General features: G+C 40.5%; 1 protein-coding gene across 1 annotated transcript in view; it reads right to left on the reverse strand.

Annotated features, from left to right (window-relative positions):
- Positions 1–17,374, reverse strand: part of ANKFN1 (ankyrin repeat and fibronectin type III domain containing 1) — a 370,109-nt gene that overhangs the window by 11,854 nt on the left and 340,881 nt on the right. Inside the window, exons 16-18 of the mRNA XM_080680192.1 lie at positions 16,386–16,536; positions 14,699–14,867; positions 4,460–4,626 (exon numbers count right to left, since the gene is read on the reverse strand). Of these exons, the coding sequence (XP_080536318.1) occupies positions 4,460–4,626; positions 14,699–14,867; positions 16,386–16,536 (487 nt within the window). The remainder of the gene's footprint in view (positions 1–4,459; positions 4,627–14,698; positions 14,868–16,385; positions 16,537–17,374) is intronic.

Here is a 17,374-nt window from a genome sequence, read left to right on the forward strand (position 1 = left end):
TGGGAGGGGTTGGGCAGCCACTGGAGGTTGGCTGTGGGAGTGCAATGACCACCAGGGGGAAGCTCCTGCATTGAGCATCTGCCCCCTGGTGGTCATTGTGCATCATAGCGACCGGACGTTCCACTGTTCGGTCAATTTGCATATTAGCCTTTTATTATATAGGATGATAAAAGAGTAAAAATTACTGTATATGGCAAAAGATATGATTGATTAAGTTAAGGATTTTGAGAGGAGGAGTTTATTGTGGATTATCTGGGTGGGACCTAATTCCAATGATAAATGTCTTCATAAAGACATTCCTACAAGAGTGAGGCAGAGGGAGATTTGTCAGAAGAGAAGGAGGCAATGTGGCTACGCAAGCAGAGGTTGAAGTGATGTGGCCACAAGAAGCTGGGAGAAGCAGAGAGCAGATTGTCCTGTAGAGCCTACCAAGGGCGTGTGGCCCTATCAACACCTTGATTTCAGATTTCTGGCCTTCAGAATGGTGACAATAAGTTTCTCTTATTTTAAGCCATCCTGTTTGTGGGAATTTGTTACAGCAGCCACAGGAAACTAATTACAATTATTAATAGTAACTACTTGTTCTCTTTGGATAAGATTGTTTCTGCCTATTGCTGAGGATGGATAGTGAGATTTAGTGTAGAAAAATTTTAAAATTACTAGTATGTGTAGAAACAATGTTTATTTCTTAAATTTCCTCAGTAATGAAGTGAAGAGGTATTAACTGAAGAAAAATTACAAGCATAGGTACAGAGAAACCTGTAGACTGAATTTAACAGACTTAGCTAAGTAGCTTTAAAAGAAGTACAATTTTCACCCATTTTACCTTATACTGTTGATCTAAAAATAACTGACAACATAATCCCCCTGATTTTAAGGTCCAAATTCAGCTTCTAAAGACTTGCTGACATGTTTTTAAAAAGAAAGACCATAAACTCCCTACGTCTATTGGTTAAAAGTTCTGCATCTATTTCTCACCCTGCCTTTTAAAAATTTTGGTTTTCATCCCATGAATTACACCCCTTTCTCTGTACTCAGGCAAGATAATATTTTTATTAAAATGTAAAGGTGATTGGTTTTCTCAGAGCACAGTTACAAGGTGCTTGAGGGGATGATAGATTGGCTATATTTAATGAGCTGTGTTTCTATTACAGCTTAGGAGCATTTGAAGCATTACAGTATATAAATTATAGCCTAATTGCCCTTTAGGCTTTAGCAGCTCAAACTACGCTGAACTCCAAGTCTCTGCACTTTGACATTTCTGCTGCGTGTGCTGTCTATAAAGCCTGTCTACCTTATCTATGATTTTCTGCACCTTCCTGGTCCAGCACTTCCCCTTTCTGGCCACACTCCTTGGCTTCTTTTCCTTACTGTATTTACATAGACTCCCTTGCTCTTTACAATATTTGGTTTGTGTAATAACTTCAACACTGTCTTAGATGTGGAATCATACAAATGCTCTCGCTGCTGGCGGTTGCCTCTGCAAGTTATGGTGTGTGGTGGGCTGAGCTGTTAATGCCACTGGATGAGTTGCTACAGCTGGTTTTCATTCTGAGAGAGAGAGAGACTGAGAAGCCCCAAATAGATAAGGGGATAGGTAATATCACATTGTCTTCTGTCAGTTAAGGTATCCATGCTATATGGAATGAGGCATCCCACTGAAGGCTAAGGGTGCAAAGAGGTGGTTGGTTTTATCCTGGCCAAGAAGTTTTTTGAACCCTTTGGGAATTGGCTTTTATCCACATCTGTGTGTACCTGGCTGAGTGGAAGGAGTATGTAGAGGGGCTCTCAAGTTACCTACCTGCTTTGGGATACCAGAGCATGCTAGAACTTTGAAGAATTCCTGGCCTGGCCTGCCTTTATCCATCCCACTTAATGGTGCAATGAAAGGGAAGGAGAAAAAGGCAGTGGAGCCCAAAGCTGGGTGACAAAGAAAGGAGCAAGGGTAGTAGCATCAGGGAGTAAGACTGCGGTGTGGAACTCCTGGAGGGGTTTGAGAATGTGACAGCCTGGAGAAATTCAGCCTTCTTGGAGGAACCGACTGAATTCAGGGAGGCTTACGTGGAATAAAGCAGAAACCGAACCTAAGGCATGGTTAAAAAATGATTCTCTAAAAATATTTATGGTGGTTAAAGAAGCTATGAAGTGTTAGAGTCAACCAGGCCCTTAGAAGTCATCTAGTCCAGCTGTCGCCAACCTTTCGGACCTCACGGACCACCAGTGGTCCGCGGACCACTGGTTGGCGACTGCTGATCTAGTCCAATCCTTTCATTTTACATGTGAGGAAATTGAAGCCCCTGGAGATCAAATGAATTGTTCCATACTGAAAGGTTTATCAGAAGATTCCAGACTAAAAATGTATGTTGATTGACTTCTGGTCATTATTCTTATTCTCTTCCACTGTCTTTTATATTAGGTTCAAAAGATAAGCCAGTCTTTCATATTCTCCTTATGCTTCATTCTTCCTTTACCGCCCCCCCCCCCCCCCCCGCACCCCTGTCTGTGTTCCACTTTTACTGGAAATAAAATAAATGATGTAAATGTTTTGAGTTTTAAATGCTACATTCTCAGGTCAAGAGAGCAAGTAACTTCTAAAACGTTTATTTCTTTAGTTTGAGAGGTCACCTGAGATATCTCATTTACAGGGTGAGAGGACTTGGATAGGATTTGCCTGCACACCACTTTGCAAGTATATTACAATATCTTCTTCCTGAGTACTTAATAAATTCCAGGTCTTGCATATTCATATTTCAAAGCATTTTCCGAGTGAATAAATGAATATATAATTTATTAGATACTTATGTGCAGGCATTTTGCTGAGTGCTTTACATGATTATCTTGTTGAATTCTCTCAGTAACATTATGAGCTAGTGTTGTTATTATCATCCATGTTTTACAGATGAGGAGGTTGGGAGTTAGAGAAACTTATTTGCCCAGTGCATAGTATTTTCTCATCTTAGGTCACCATTATTTCTTGCTGGATGGTTCTAATAGCTTTGTATGTGATTTCTCTGCACTTAGTCTTCTCCTTAAATCCAGGAATGATATGCAAATTATGTAGTGAGCATGGCCATTGAGAATGGGTGCTTAATATAAACAGCAAGTATGGCCACACCCCTGCACACGGGAGGACTATCCTGCCGGGCTTGAATCTATCCTCAACATCTATGAGAACCTATAATTTACCTTCTCCAAAACTTTGGCCAGGTCCCTACTGTCTGCAGAATAAAGTGCAAATTTCTTACCCTGGCCTTTAATAAAACCCTTGTAATCTGATCTCATTGCTACTTTTATTCTTTCCCAGTTTCTTACTACCACCCTTCACTCAATTTATGCCCCAACTTATCTTGACTAATCATTCTCAAGTACTGTTTTTCCTGTACTTTCTTCCTTGTCTGTTTATACTTTTTCTTTGGACTCCCCCATCCCCCAAGTCTATTTGTTAGTTTGGGAGGAGCTCAATAGTTTAACCTATCTTCCCTAGGCCCTGCTCAGATCTCAGATATCAGTTACATGCTCTATGGTAACCTCTCTTATACCCACAAATGTAAGTTCATTTTTACTTATTTGTGTTGATACAGAACTTTTTAAAAAATTTCCCTTTTGGCACCTAACTCATTTTACAAATTGTATTTATACACATTTCTTGTCTCCCCTAATGAATTTTAAACACTCTAAGGTTAGGGACCAATTCAACTTTATATTTCCCTTACAGTGCCTGACAACTGGATGTTAAAAAAAATATTTATCATAGTGATATTTATCACAGAGCTATTGTATTCATTTTGTGAATTGGGTAACTATAGGCAGAAAGATCGTAAGATTTGTCCAAGGGATTTAGAGGCAATGTCAAACCAAATTCACATTTTCTTGATGACCAGTTAGTACCTCTAGCACAAGACCCTGAGGTGGTTACTGTAAGGTCTTCCCAGACAAGACCATGGACAGGGAATACACTTTTCTAACCTCTGTAGCTACACATTAAAGTGTCAAAGAAAGTGTCAAAATGCTGTGAGAAAGAAGTTCAAAGCATGAGGAATCTTAAGTCCAATGTGATTTGGGTTAACATAAACTAGTGGATCATTTTCTTCTCTTTTTCTTTGAGGTAAGAGTTAATTAATGTTTCTGTTGGATTTGTCAGTGGGCTACTAGGTAAGAATAATATTCTGATCACTACTTCTTGTGGCAGTGATTTTTCTCTCTCTATGGGAAACCACTGCTACCCGCCACAGTGGCTGATGCAGCTCTTAGCAACACTGTGATTTACCTCTAGCTTTTTCTTAAGCCTTTGTTTCAAAATGCACATTTCCCTGACTTCTGGATTTTCACCAAATCAACAGGCTCCTTGCACACTGTGGTCTTTAAATTAGCCCGGATGGCTGTTCTTTCTCATACGTGTTTCTCATCCCCACCCTGCCTTTTCTTCCTTCCTTTCACCTCAGAAGAAACAAACTATTACCTGAATGAAATCTAAAACTTGCTGGTGTCTTTGTTTGGCAGCTGCAACCTCGCTGTCTGAGATCGCTTCCCTCAGGGACTGTTGGGTATTCAGAGAATCCAGCTCCACAACAGCAGAAAGGCGGCAATACAGACTAATAAATTTCTCCCTGTAGCTGCAAAAGTGAACTGGAAAATGGACAAGCAAAATAAAACATGTTAAGATCTGGTATCAAAATAGAGAAATTCATACCTCAGAGAAAACAAGTTGAATGAAAACATGATTTATTAATCCTATCAGTGGAAAATATTAAGCCATAAATAAATTATAAATGTGCTCTTAAGGAGCCAGTTGTCTGGTTTTAGTCAGACAGTATTCCCTTTTAAGGTTTACCAAGTCCTGGAAAGGTATGGGGAAATGGGGTTGGCTCAAGCTGCAGTTTATGATGCTCAGCCCCTAAAGTTGGGGCTGAAGATATATGCACATATATATGTATATATCATATATAAATTATTTATATATTGGAGAAATGAGTTTGCTTATCACTTTAAAGAAAAAAGCCAAGTAACAATTTGAAATTTAGTTTTGATTCCCATGTCTGATTTCCAGTATGTATTTTGTATGCTTCTCTCCAAGGCCAGAAGTCCCAGAAGATAGGAGTAACGTTTATCTTAGGGCAGTGGTCGGCAAACTCATTAGTCAACAGAGCCAAATATCAACAGTACAACAATTGAAATTTCTTTTGAGAGCCAAATTTTTTAAACTTAAACTTCTTCTAACACCACTTCTTCAAAATAGACTCGTCCAGGCCATGGTATTTTGTGGTAGAGCCACACTCAAGGGGCCAAAGAGCCGCATATGGCTCGCGAGCCGCGGTTTGCCGACCACTGTCTTAGGGTATCTTTTGCCTGGCTGGTAAAGTTCCCTAAGGATATAGTTTTATGGGTTTAATCCTCTTCCTGCCCCTCTGCTCCTCTGGAAGGATGATAAGAGTGGATGCCTTAACAGACCATATTTTTGTTTTCAACAGACAGCCTTCCTCCCTCAAAAGACAGTGGGCCAGAGGCCAGGGTCAACAGTCTAACCTTCATGTCCATCATGGAGGAGGGAGACAGGAGTGTGGGACTCAGCCTGGTGCAGACAGCCTGAGATGGTCAGATTCTCCATACTTCTCTGACTGGCTATGATCACGTAACCATTTTAGATGCCAGTGGAATGAGGAATGCATCCTGATTCAGATAGTGTAGTACCAATGTCTTCCCGGCATTGTTGAATTTGGAGACTCACTCTATAGAAACCTCACTCTGTGTACTTCTGACCTATATCAGTATGTTCCATGCTTTGGAAATAATGTTATAATGCAACATATAGGTGAAACATTTTCATTCTGGCTTTTGGTGAGGAAGTTTAGGAAGAAGATCTAATTACTTTCCTTAGGTCTCTTCACTGTTGGTTCGTGAGACCTAGTAAGGAAGCTAAAAACCACAGGACCTTAAAATGGGGCATCTGGTCATCTCTGCACCTCAGTGAGGAAGCCCTACTTCTCTGCATGTTGAGAAATCTCTCTGACCCTACATTTCCCTTCTTACAGCTGCCTGCTTCCTTGCTTGATTTCCTCTTAGAGTGAATCTCAGGTAGGTGTGAGGGTAACCTGCTCTGTTTGTATTTCCTCAGGTGGAAGTGGAGGAGAAGAATGGGGTGAGGGCTTCAGTGGCCCATTTTTACTCCAGCTGTGCACATTTCAAGGACGTATTTCTTACTCGGGTAGTCTCAGTTTTGGGGGATTGATTTTTCTCTCTAGTGTCAGATCCTTCCTTCCTACTTCCCCTACTCTAGTACTTGTCTTACACACAGAAGAACTGATTTCATATAACCTCTTGGTAAATAACATACTATTTAGCTCCTCCAAAATGATCTACTTTTCCCAGCTTAATGGCCATAGAGCTCCCTCTTGACTTCGGGATCAAATCTAAACATCTAATTGCCATAACGAAAGTTTCTTGCAATCTAGGATTTGAATTTATCTTCAATCTTTCATTTTGCACCACCCTCCATCCCCCACTTCCACTCACATTGACCCTAGACTTTGGTCAGGCTGAGCTTATATAAGTCCTTTTGTACTTATATGCTTTTAAACATGCCTTTTCCTTGTCCTCAAATTCCCTTCTCTAAGTACCTCCGGGTCAGCTTCATCTGATACATGAATGTCTTCTCAGTGAAATCTTCACTGACACCTACCTCTTCCCCTCCAAGCACAATTAGTTTCTTTATCTTTTGTGCTCCTAGAGCACTAGTTTCCAAATGTATCAGGACACTTTATTGTAATTATGTGTTTACTTGACTGCCTTGGTATTAAATTGATTTCTTTGAGGGCAAGAACCAGGCCTCCTATTAATTTCTATTTCCTCAAAACATGGAACATTATAGCGTCTCAATAATTATTGACTGAACAGCAACAAAAAATGCACTGATCTGAAGAGGGCGGACCTTTCCTCCAAAGTCTCTTCTTTCCCTCTCACTGTGCTCTTGATTTTCCTGTTTTAAAAGATGTATTCCAGGTCTGTGGTACTTACTGGCAGTCTTCAGGAAAGAGTCACCGTTACTTTGTAGCTTACTCTTGACACTTGTAGTTCCCTGAAAGTCTCTTTATACCTTTCAAGGAGGGGTTGCATCTTGTTAGTACTTGACAGATGCCCTCTCATTGGCTGGAGAGTGAGGTGTCTCACAGGCTGCCTTTTCAAACCAAGTTGTTAAAAAAAAAAAATCTCTTTTCCCTTCTTTCTGAAATGTGACTTGGAAGATAGGGAGAGGGACTGAAGAATTTCTTTAAAAGAAGCACTATATCAGTTTCATCTAAATTCTGAAACACTAGGGTGTCCACAATTTTCTCTTGTGGTAGGAGTCTTGGATCAGTGGGTGGTCTCAGAGTGCCCACACCACCCGTGCCACTCACCATAGTGACCTATGAGGACATTTCATCTACAATGCTGCACTTTCCTGCCCTAGTGGTTTTTATCCAGAGTCTTTAATGTTACTTTAACATAGTCTTTTGTGGTTTAGCAATGATACATTTGGTAGCCATCACTGAGGAGGGGAAGATAGACGGGAAGCTTCTAATTCTTTTCTAATGTGAATCACATGCATTTTACAGACAAAATGGTGTAAGTGTAAATAATGCATTATCTGGGCCACATTACTAATTTGTTAGTAATTTACAAAGTAAGACTCATTTTCTGTGGTGTTGTCTCTGTCTTTTCTCAATATAAGATAGTGACAGACTATAAAATGCAGTTGGCACCAACACAGGAAGCCAGATTGGAGTATAGTAGTGGAAAGTACTCAGGCTTAGGTATCAGACAGAACTGGGTTTGAATCATTGTTCTGCCGCTCACTACCTGCATGATCATGGGCGTGTAACCTCCGTTTTCTCATATCTAAGTCAGGGATAATAATGCCTCCCTAGGATTAAGTAATATAATATACATAAAGTGCCCAGCACAACATGTGACACATATGAAATAAATGTTTATTCACACCCCTATCCCATCCTTCCTGGAAGAATGAGACATTGGGTAGAGTATTGGAACAGGATTGAGATGAGAATGTTCTCCCTAAAGATCTCTAACTCAATATAAGTTCTAATCAGTCTGGGTCATATAGCCTAGTTTGGAGGCTAAGGAATCAGCAAAATTACCTCCTGGGGTCACTTTTAGTTCCATGATTCTTTGCCAGGATGTCAGAAAGAACTTGGGCACAAGATGACCCTCTAACGATTCCTGGTAGTAAATGAGTTGACAGTTGAAATTCAAGAATGGTATTCTAAATCATGAAAAATGGGCATCAGGAATGAGGGTTGAGGCTGTGCCATTTCTTGTAAGCCTGTGGCCTGGATTCCATTAGGCTCAATGCCTGGATATCCCACAGGCACCTCAAAACTCATCATTTGTCAAACTGAACTCATCATCTCTCTCCTCCCCCAAACCTGTTCCTCCCCTCATAATTCCTATTTTGGTAGATGGCAACATTATCCATCTCAGCACCCTATTCAGACTCTTTGGCTCCTTCATCTTGCTCTTCAACCACATTAAATCAATCACAAAGTCCTATTGATTTTAACTCATAAAATCCTCTTGCCTCTGCTTTCCTCTCTACACCCCTATTGTGGCAACCTTGGTTTGGGTTCTTATCATTGTCCACATGGACAACTCCACTCTCTTAACTGCCTCATTGCCTCTAGTCTCAGCTCTTTGTGTGTGTGTTTTGGTTCTCTTGCAATCCATCCTTCACAGAACTGCTAAAAACCAATAAAATTATATTATTCCTTTTCTTAAATCTCTTAATGACTTCCCATTGCCTATTGGATAAAGTCTAACATCTTTAGGATGGCATCAGTAGCTCTTGGAGATTTGGACCTTTTTAATTTTTAGTTTCATCTCCTGTCACTCTTCAGGTGCCTTAAGCATCTGTCACAATGAGCTACTAAGAATATACTTAGTTGGGCTCCATTTCCCCAGGTCTCCAAGCCTTTGTGCATGCTGTTCCTTCTGCTTAAAGTGATTTTCTGCTCTGCCTTTCTTTCATTTTTCTGGATATTTGTTTATCTTTCAAGGCCTAGTTCATATGTTATCTCTGTAAGAAAGGATTAGGTGTCTTTCCTCTGAAATTCAACAGCCTATCTCTTACAACCGTGCTTTCGTTGCATTGGGACTGTTGGTATAGATGTCTGTAGCCTCTACTGGACTCTAGGCTTCTGATAGGCAGATTGTGTCCTACTAATGTCCTTATGTCCAGCCCCAGCATAGGACTTGGCATAGTGGAAACTCAGTAAATATTTATTGAATGAAGGATGTAGCCAAGCACTGAAGTATGAAATACATACCGGGCTTCAAAAACAAAACAAAACAAAAAAAACAACACCTCACAGTTTTCCAGTTTTTTAATCTTGTTAGCCCAATCAGTATGAATCATAGACCCAAGAAAATCAATAAAAATTAGCTTTCCTAATCATAGGGCTGCTGTCAATGTTGACTGCTCACAGGGTCAAGGCAGGGCAGCCTCCTTAGTGCAGGCTAGGCAAATTCTCAAGAGGCCACATCCCTGGACAGAGTTTCTAAGGGCTCATGATACTCCTTTTCCTTTTGTTTCTGGAACAGTATAAATAGTGACCTTTGTCAGCCCCCAGCACACGCGTTATTACTGCAGAGGAGTGCTATCCTGCTTTTATCCAAAGGATAGGGGAGTGTCAGCCCTCAGGCTGTGGAGGGGGAGTAGGTCTGAACCGTACCTCTTTGCCTCAGCTCAGCCCTGCTCACAGAGATCTCACAATATCCTCCTGTGTAACAGTCTCTTTCCCCCACAATTAACTCTGTGGAGAAACACTTTATGGGTCTGCCCCACTCTAGAGTCTTTACTCCAGGATGCAGAGGGCTAAGCTCTTTATCGTTTTGTCCTTGCTAGATCTATTTAGTGCTGGAATAGGCCCAGATGCAGTTTTCCATAGCTGGTTAGCAAGTTATTTATGATTCACTAAGGCCACTGGCAGAAACATGGTCAGTCTGCCAAATCTCAAATACTTCCATTGGGGCAGGGATGGCTTACACTAGTCAAATTGAGATATAGTGTAATGCTTTATTCTAATTTACATATGTCCATAATTTGCACCTTTTCAAGCTTTGTTTGAGTTTCCCATGTTGTCAATATAGTTTTATAAGTTCCGGTTGAATTTCCAACAACCTTCTCTTTCTCAGAAATGCTTAGTGTATGTGTTGACCTTTTACTTTGGACCTTTCTAGGGAAGAAAGGAGTCCTACTTCTAAGAAAAAAGTAAAAATTGCTTAGCATTTTTCTTAGAAGGGCTTAGGCCCACTATAGCAAGTTCTTAGAAGTAGCTATAGAAGATGTTATTAATGCTCAGTGGGCTGTGATGACCTATCTCTGGGGAAGCTCTGATTACTTGGGGATAAGATTCTTACTAAGGCCCAGCAATATTTTAAAAATTGTTGCTGGTGGTGCTGAAGTACAGTAAGCATTGTCCTAGGGTGCATTAATTTCCTGTTACTGCCAACATTTCCTCCTGATCCCTAGAAAAGACTAATAGATTAGTGTATGCCAATGGAACCAAGCCCAACCAAGTGGTCTTTCCTGGAAGCTTACATGGTGTTCATTAATCAGCTGGATCACCAATGATGTGATAACAAAGGAGGACCAGAAGGGTAAGAAGGTATGTTTTAATATAGGAAAAAACATATTAAAGTTAGGAACTATTGAGACCCAGGGCTTTAATTGGTGGCCTGGTTTTCATAGGTGAAGAATAGTATTTGATGGTCTTACATTGCTTTTAGTATTAAAAGTAAGGCAGGTCAAAGAGATAAGCACTGTTGAATTCTGTTACTGTGCTAACCAAATTCCTAGTTCTGTAAATTCCTAAAATGTCTTTCCCTCTGTGTTCTAGGCAGCACTACTTCAGGTGTGGTGCATGGACTGGCAGTATCAGTGTCAGCTGAGAGCTTGTTAGAAATGAACATTGTCCAGTCCTTTTCCCAGACCTTCCAACTCAGCATCTCTGGAGGGGGGCTTCAGGAATCTGTTTTATTAGCAGGCTCTCCAAGTGATTCTCATGCACATTAAAGTTTGAAAAGCATTGTTCTAGGGCAGTGGTCGGCAAACTCATTAGTCAACAGAGCCAAATATCAACAGTACAACAATTGAAATTTCTTTTGAGAGCCAAATTTTTTAAACTTCTTCTAATGCCACTTCAAAATAGACTCGCCCAGGCCGTGGTATTTTGTGGAAGAGCCACACTCAAGGGGCCAAAAAGCCGCATGTGGCTCGCGAGCCGCAGTTTGCCGACCACAGTTCTAGGGTATCATATCCTAAAAGTGTGTTTTCTGTGGGTTTTTAGTAAGTGCCATGCCAAAAATGGTCCCAGTCATTGTCAAATGAATTTGGAAAATGCTGGGTTAAACATAGTTAAGCTTTTTAATTTTATTTGTGTGTGTGTGGGGGGGGGGGAGGGAGGAGACTACCAGATTTTGCAGAGCTTTTTAATATGTTACTCTACTGCTCACAATTCTCCATTGGATTCCCTGCACACTTAAAGTAAAATCTAAAATTATCATCATGGCCTGTGATGTGTACTACATGGTCTGGCCCCTATTGACTCTAATCTCATTTTCTATCTCTGTTGCTTTTGCTCACTACACTCTGCCTACAATGATCTCCTAGCCGGACACACTCTTTAAGGCCTTTGCACTTGCTGTTCTCAATTGCATGAAAATCTCAGATCTCTGTTCAAATGTATCTTTTGCAAAGAGGCCTTCCCAGGTCATCCTGTACAAAATTGTATCTCCTGTCACTTCACTCCAGTCCCATACCCTGATTTATTTTTCTTTATAGCCTTCACTACTGTATGACATTTACAATACTATTTTTTTGTTGATTGATTTACTATTTGTATACTACACTAGAATGAACACTCCATGAAGAGTCTGTTCAGTGCTGATTCTTCAGTACCTAGAATAGTGCTTGGCACATAGCAAGTTACTTAAGTATTTATTAAAGAACAAATGAATGGAGAGAGTGAACCATAAAATAGAAACAATAGTGGGACAAAGTGTGGCTGCTCAACAGCAGTACATGCGCCTCCCAGAAAACAGAATAGAGAGGAAACTTGCAGGGCTTGGTCATCCAGTGTTTTGGGAATCATATACCGTTATGTTTGATACCAAATCATTGAGTGTTCCCACCAAAGCCATTGAGGCATGGGGAAATGAATTTCATGTATTTTTCCCTGTAATTATGGAACAATAATGATCATTCCACACAGAATGGACTCCTGGTTATCTCTCTAATGAAGTATTTTCCTTAGTTCATTTCCCTGTTAATTATCAATTATCTATCCCTGGGAAATCATTCACTTTCCTGGCTTTAGATGTTATCAATAGATATTGGTCAGTTTCTGTGTTTAGTACCCAACTTCCTTTCCTGTGTTGCTACTGCCAACTGGACGTGTCCACTCAGATACTGAGCTGAAAACATCACTTTTTTTCTTCTCTGACTTCCATACTTCCTGTAATGGCAGCAATAATCTTACAGTCTTTGAAGTTGAAAACCATGGGATACTCTGGAAGTCTCTAGAGTTCACCTTTTCTCATTCAAATAGTTGCCCAATCTTACTGATTACTCCCAGTGTTAATATCCTATGTAATAAAAGACTAATATGCAAGTCGACTGAGCAGGAGAACGACTGGTCGCTATGATGTACACTGACCACCAGGGGACAGACACTCAATGCAGGAGCTGCCCCCTGGTGGTCAGTGCGCTCCCACAGTGGGGAGTGCCGCTCAACTGGCAGCTGGGCTCACAGCTGGCAAGCGCAGGAGTGGTGCTGGGAGCCTCTCCTGCCTCTGCGGCAGTGGGACATCCCCCGAGGGCTCCCAGGCCAGCAGGGATGGAGGCCAGGCTGAGGGACCCCTCCCCCCCCCCCCCGCCGAGTGCACGAATTTTGTACACTGACCTCTAGTATATATTTGGTTTTGTTTGTATCCTAGCACTGGACTTTTATAGTAATATCTGAACTATTCCCCCTCAACCCTGCTTTCAATCCATCTTAAACAGATTCTTCAGCCTGACTCTTAAGATACTGCCCAGTTTGGCCATAACATCCATATAGTTTTATGGCCATGATTTCCTCACTATTTTTCTGATCTAGCCAGACTAGACCACTTGATCTTTTCCTCACTCTTTTTGAGTTCTTATATTCTCATGTATTTGCTCATTCTGCTCCACCTAATAAAGTTTTTTTTCTTATTTTAATATCACTTAATGCTGGTGATTTTGGCGCATTTTACCTCATTCAATAATAATTTGTATTCTTATTTTACTCCTACCACTGAATTAAAAGCCCAGTGAGGGCAGAGCTTTTGTCTTACTAATCTCTGCATCTCCACATTAGGCCCCAGTATATGTACTTAATGATTTGAATTGAAATGCCTTGATCCAAATTATATTTCATAACAGCAATACAATTATATCATGGACTAATGTTCTTTGGGTGAGGAATTCATTAAATAGTTATATTTACATCCAGGTCTCTTGGAAGTGACATGGCCAATCATTTGACACAGAAAGGTACAGAAAGGTTAAGTGATTGTCACTGCCATCCTGCAGACGACCCAGGACTCTCAAGCCCCAGTTTGTAAGTCTGATTCAGCCTTCTCTTAATAACTTTTCCTCCGCTGGAAAAATAACAATTGCTGTTCATCAGCTTTTGAGCCTTTGAACTACTTGGCACAAGGGAAACTGAGAGGCTTAATCCATTCATCCTCAAAGGATAAATTCAGATTCAGATGCCCAAGTCTTAGAACGAGACATCAGGCAGTTGCCTGGTCTGCTTCTAAATCTGGTGGGTCGGGAGCAATCCAAAAAGAGTCTGCCTCCATTCTACCCACGAGTCACTCTTCCATAAATCCTACAATTTATTTGAACCCACGAAACTCTTGCTAATTGCCTCTTATTGGCCTGTTACAAGACGCAGGATAGGGAAGAGACAAAGCCTCCCAATTCACATTCTCAGTGGGCAGCAGGGGTCTCTGCAAAAATAAGGAAACTGGGGCCCAAGCTGTTCATTTCTGAAAGTCAGGACAAGATTTTACACTATTCAGAATCTCACATTATAATTACAGTATTGCCTCCTGGGAGACCCTGTCAGTTTATCAAAAGGTCTATTAGAATTTTAGAGTGTATTTAATATTAGAGTCTATTTAATAAATCAGCACTATTTAAAGTTATAGACTTTTTTCTTCAAAGTGATATACTCTCTACATTTTAATTTCAGTATTTTTTTTCCCAGTTGGAAGGAGGGAGGAAGGGAAGGGGGGGGGGGCGAGAGAGAGAGAGAGAGAGAGAGAGAGAGAGAGAGAGAGAGAGAGAGAAGTGCTTTTCATGAAAACATCAGTTCTTGTATTTATGTTTTAAGAAAGCAAAGGGGAGGCAAGAACTGCAGCCTGATAACTGAACTTTCTGTTTAGAATTCCCTCCTCTCCATTGGGCCTTAGCTGGGTTTCAATAATTATTGCTCAGGCACATAGTCTTGGAGCTTTGCTTTCTCTCAGACTTGTACACAGTTCTAGGAAGGGTTGTTGCCAAAGCCATCATGTGATTTATTGACCCTCCACTGGGACAAGGGGGAACAGATATAACTTTGTGATTTTATTATAAGGAGGTTGGGTTAATATTTCTAGGTGAAACAAGCTACTATACCAAGTTCAAACATCTGAAGAGGGAGGTTAAGAAACCCTGAGTGTGGGGTGTAAGGATTATTCTGTCCTGGGGCTGTACAGACGTCGTCTGAGGCAGGGAGCAGGAGAAGAAAGGACACATTGTGACCCATTTCCAACACCTCCTGTGTGTAGAGGCGGAAGTTCCTTGCCTGCAGAGGGACACGCGCGGAGGAAAAATAGGAGAGTTACAACATGGCACTTACATAAACAACACCAAACTGGCATAAAACATCTAACAAAATTACACGACTTCAAGCTTGGAATTTTTATACAACATAAATATTAGGGTTCAGCCCATTTAATAATGCTATATAAAATCAAGATTTAAGGCAGTAATGTTCCACATAAACTCTGAAAACAACATTTATGCTTCTTATAAAAGTAGAAAATGATTGCATTCTGTGGGCTTTTCAAAATGATGAATATAATTACATGAAGCAACAAAAATGGATTGAATTAAAAATCCACTAGTTTCAATTTAAGTTGGTTAAGGGGGAAAAATGTAGTTTCTGGCCAAGGACTGAGGAAATTTTACAAGAATCCAAAAAAAAAAAAATGTTGTATGCACTCTTAGGCAGTTAAGCAGCCTTCTCCCAACATGTATATGTAGCCCAACAGTCACCAATGAAATATGAGCTGCTTCAAACCTGCTAAGCCTAAGAAACCCTTTAATAGTATCTACTGTCACAAGTAGACCTGGTAGTTTTTTTTTCTCCTCCTGAGTACACGGCCACCCCTGGAATAATTCATTTGCTCCCATAGAGTCTTTATGGCATCTTGTGTAATTTATTCTTTGTCAGTGTTGGCTGTTAGGACTAGCCTTGCAGTATTAGAATCGGAGTAATAACCCAGTGGAAGAACACTCTTGGAGTCTGTACTCTATCCCCCGCCTCTATGGGTCAGAGGCCAATACATGGTTGTCTCTCTGTTATTTAAAAAGAGACAGTTACTGCTGTAATAGTCTTCCTGTTTACAGGGTAAACTTGGTTCATTTTGTGTGTGTGTGTGTGTGTGTGTGTGTGTGTGTGTGTGTGTGTTGGGTGGGAGTAGAAGGTGAAGGTAGGCCAAAAAATAAATAAATAAAAAAGAATAAATAATTCAGTGCTACATCATGTTAACTTATTGGACAGAGCTAATTAAACTTTTACTGTTCTCTTCTACGCCAACAGCTTTTATTGAAATTGCTTGTTAGCAGAGGTTAAAATTAAAGACAATAATTTTGACAGTAAATTCTCTGTGGAAAGTTAACACAGCATAACCTTGGTCATTGCTATAAATTGTACTACCACTGGTCTTCTTAGATAATCATTTGTACATCTAACTGTAGACTTACTTATTTATGTATTTATTTTCTTTGCTTCATGCTATCCTGAAGTTGAAACTTGGTGCCTTTAAAGGTGGGCTAGCCAATGATTTTTCCTTGCTTGACCAGACCATGTAAAGTGGGGTCTAGGAACCTTGGAAGAAGTCAACACAGAGAAGCTAGAGAAAAGGGGCAGAAGTGTAGTCTGTGTCTACGTGTAGGCCTCAAATTCAAAGTGCTTATATGTGCAAAGTGGTCTTAAAATCAATGAAAAATATATATATTTATATATTCCTCTGTGTTTTATGCCACAGTGCAGTTTCCATTCGCCACAAAAGGAAGATAGAATGGTAAAGACTAGTACCTGGTGTAGAGGTATATTGATCTGCTTAAGGAGAGCTTTCACTGCCATCTGGAGCTCGTAGAAGAACAATTGCATGGGGCAGTCAGAAGTATGATCCACACTTTCCATAGATTCAGAGCCAGAAAGCTTTTGGACCCATTCCCACTCCTCTCTGTATGTTGAGTCAAGTTAAAATTAGAAATATAACAAAAGTTCAGAACACAGCTCAGAACGTTTTTAGTGTGTATGTCCAGAACCTGGGTAACCAATTTTTGTTGGTTAAAACTTAATGCAATTTATGCTATTTGAACTTTTAGCCACCCTAATGGAGTTTAAAATGAGCTTTTTCTAATTTCAGCTTAGTTCACCTACCATACCACCTCTACCTCAGGGCAGCAGGTCTAATTTGTATCAGTTTTTTTTATTTTTACTTTTTGATATTGGAGCTTTTAGATATTTTGTCTTTATTTTCCTTCTCCTGAAGAGCCTGTGTAAATTCTAAGACTCTGCATCTTGCCACAGGTTAATTCAGCAATTGAGTAACCACAGGACTCTGGTCCAACTCAGGCAACAAATCACGTGGCACATTTCAAACCTGGCCTGTGGTAATCGCGCGGACTATTTTGGTTTCTTTCCCCTTCCAAAAGCTGGAGGAGATTCACAAACAGGAACACCAGACAATTCTAATAAAAGGAACCAGGGGACACACATCACTGCTTCCATCCCCCTTTCAAATAGTCATACGTGTCTTTATTCTGTATGCTCTAGAATCCTTCCTACTGAACTTTCCCAAATGTCATGCAGAAGGGAAGGGAAAGAATGGTGTGGGAGGAAAGCACATCTGGTTTATCCCCCAAAGGCTCCTCTTCAAAAGGAGCTTGAAAAGATCAAGGTAAATGCCTCTTGGGTAACATTGTTTCCACAGGTATTTTAGTACAAGTCTCTAAACATATTCAGTTGGCTGGGTTTCTTCTTCTAACTCTTCAGGGAACAGTAATATGCTCTCAGGA

This window comes from Plecotus auritus (genome assembly GCF_963455305.1).
Source record: "Plecotus auritus genome assembly, chromosome: 7".
In the NCBI taxonomy this organism is placed as follows: domain Eukaryota; kingdom Metazoa; phylum Chordata; class Mammalia; order Chiroptera; family Vespertilionidae; genus Plecotus; species Plecotus auritus.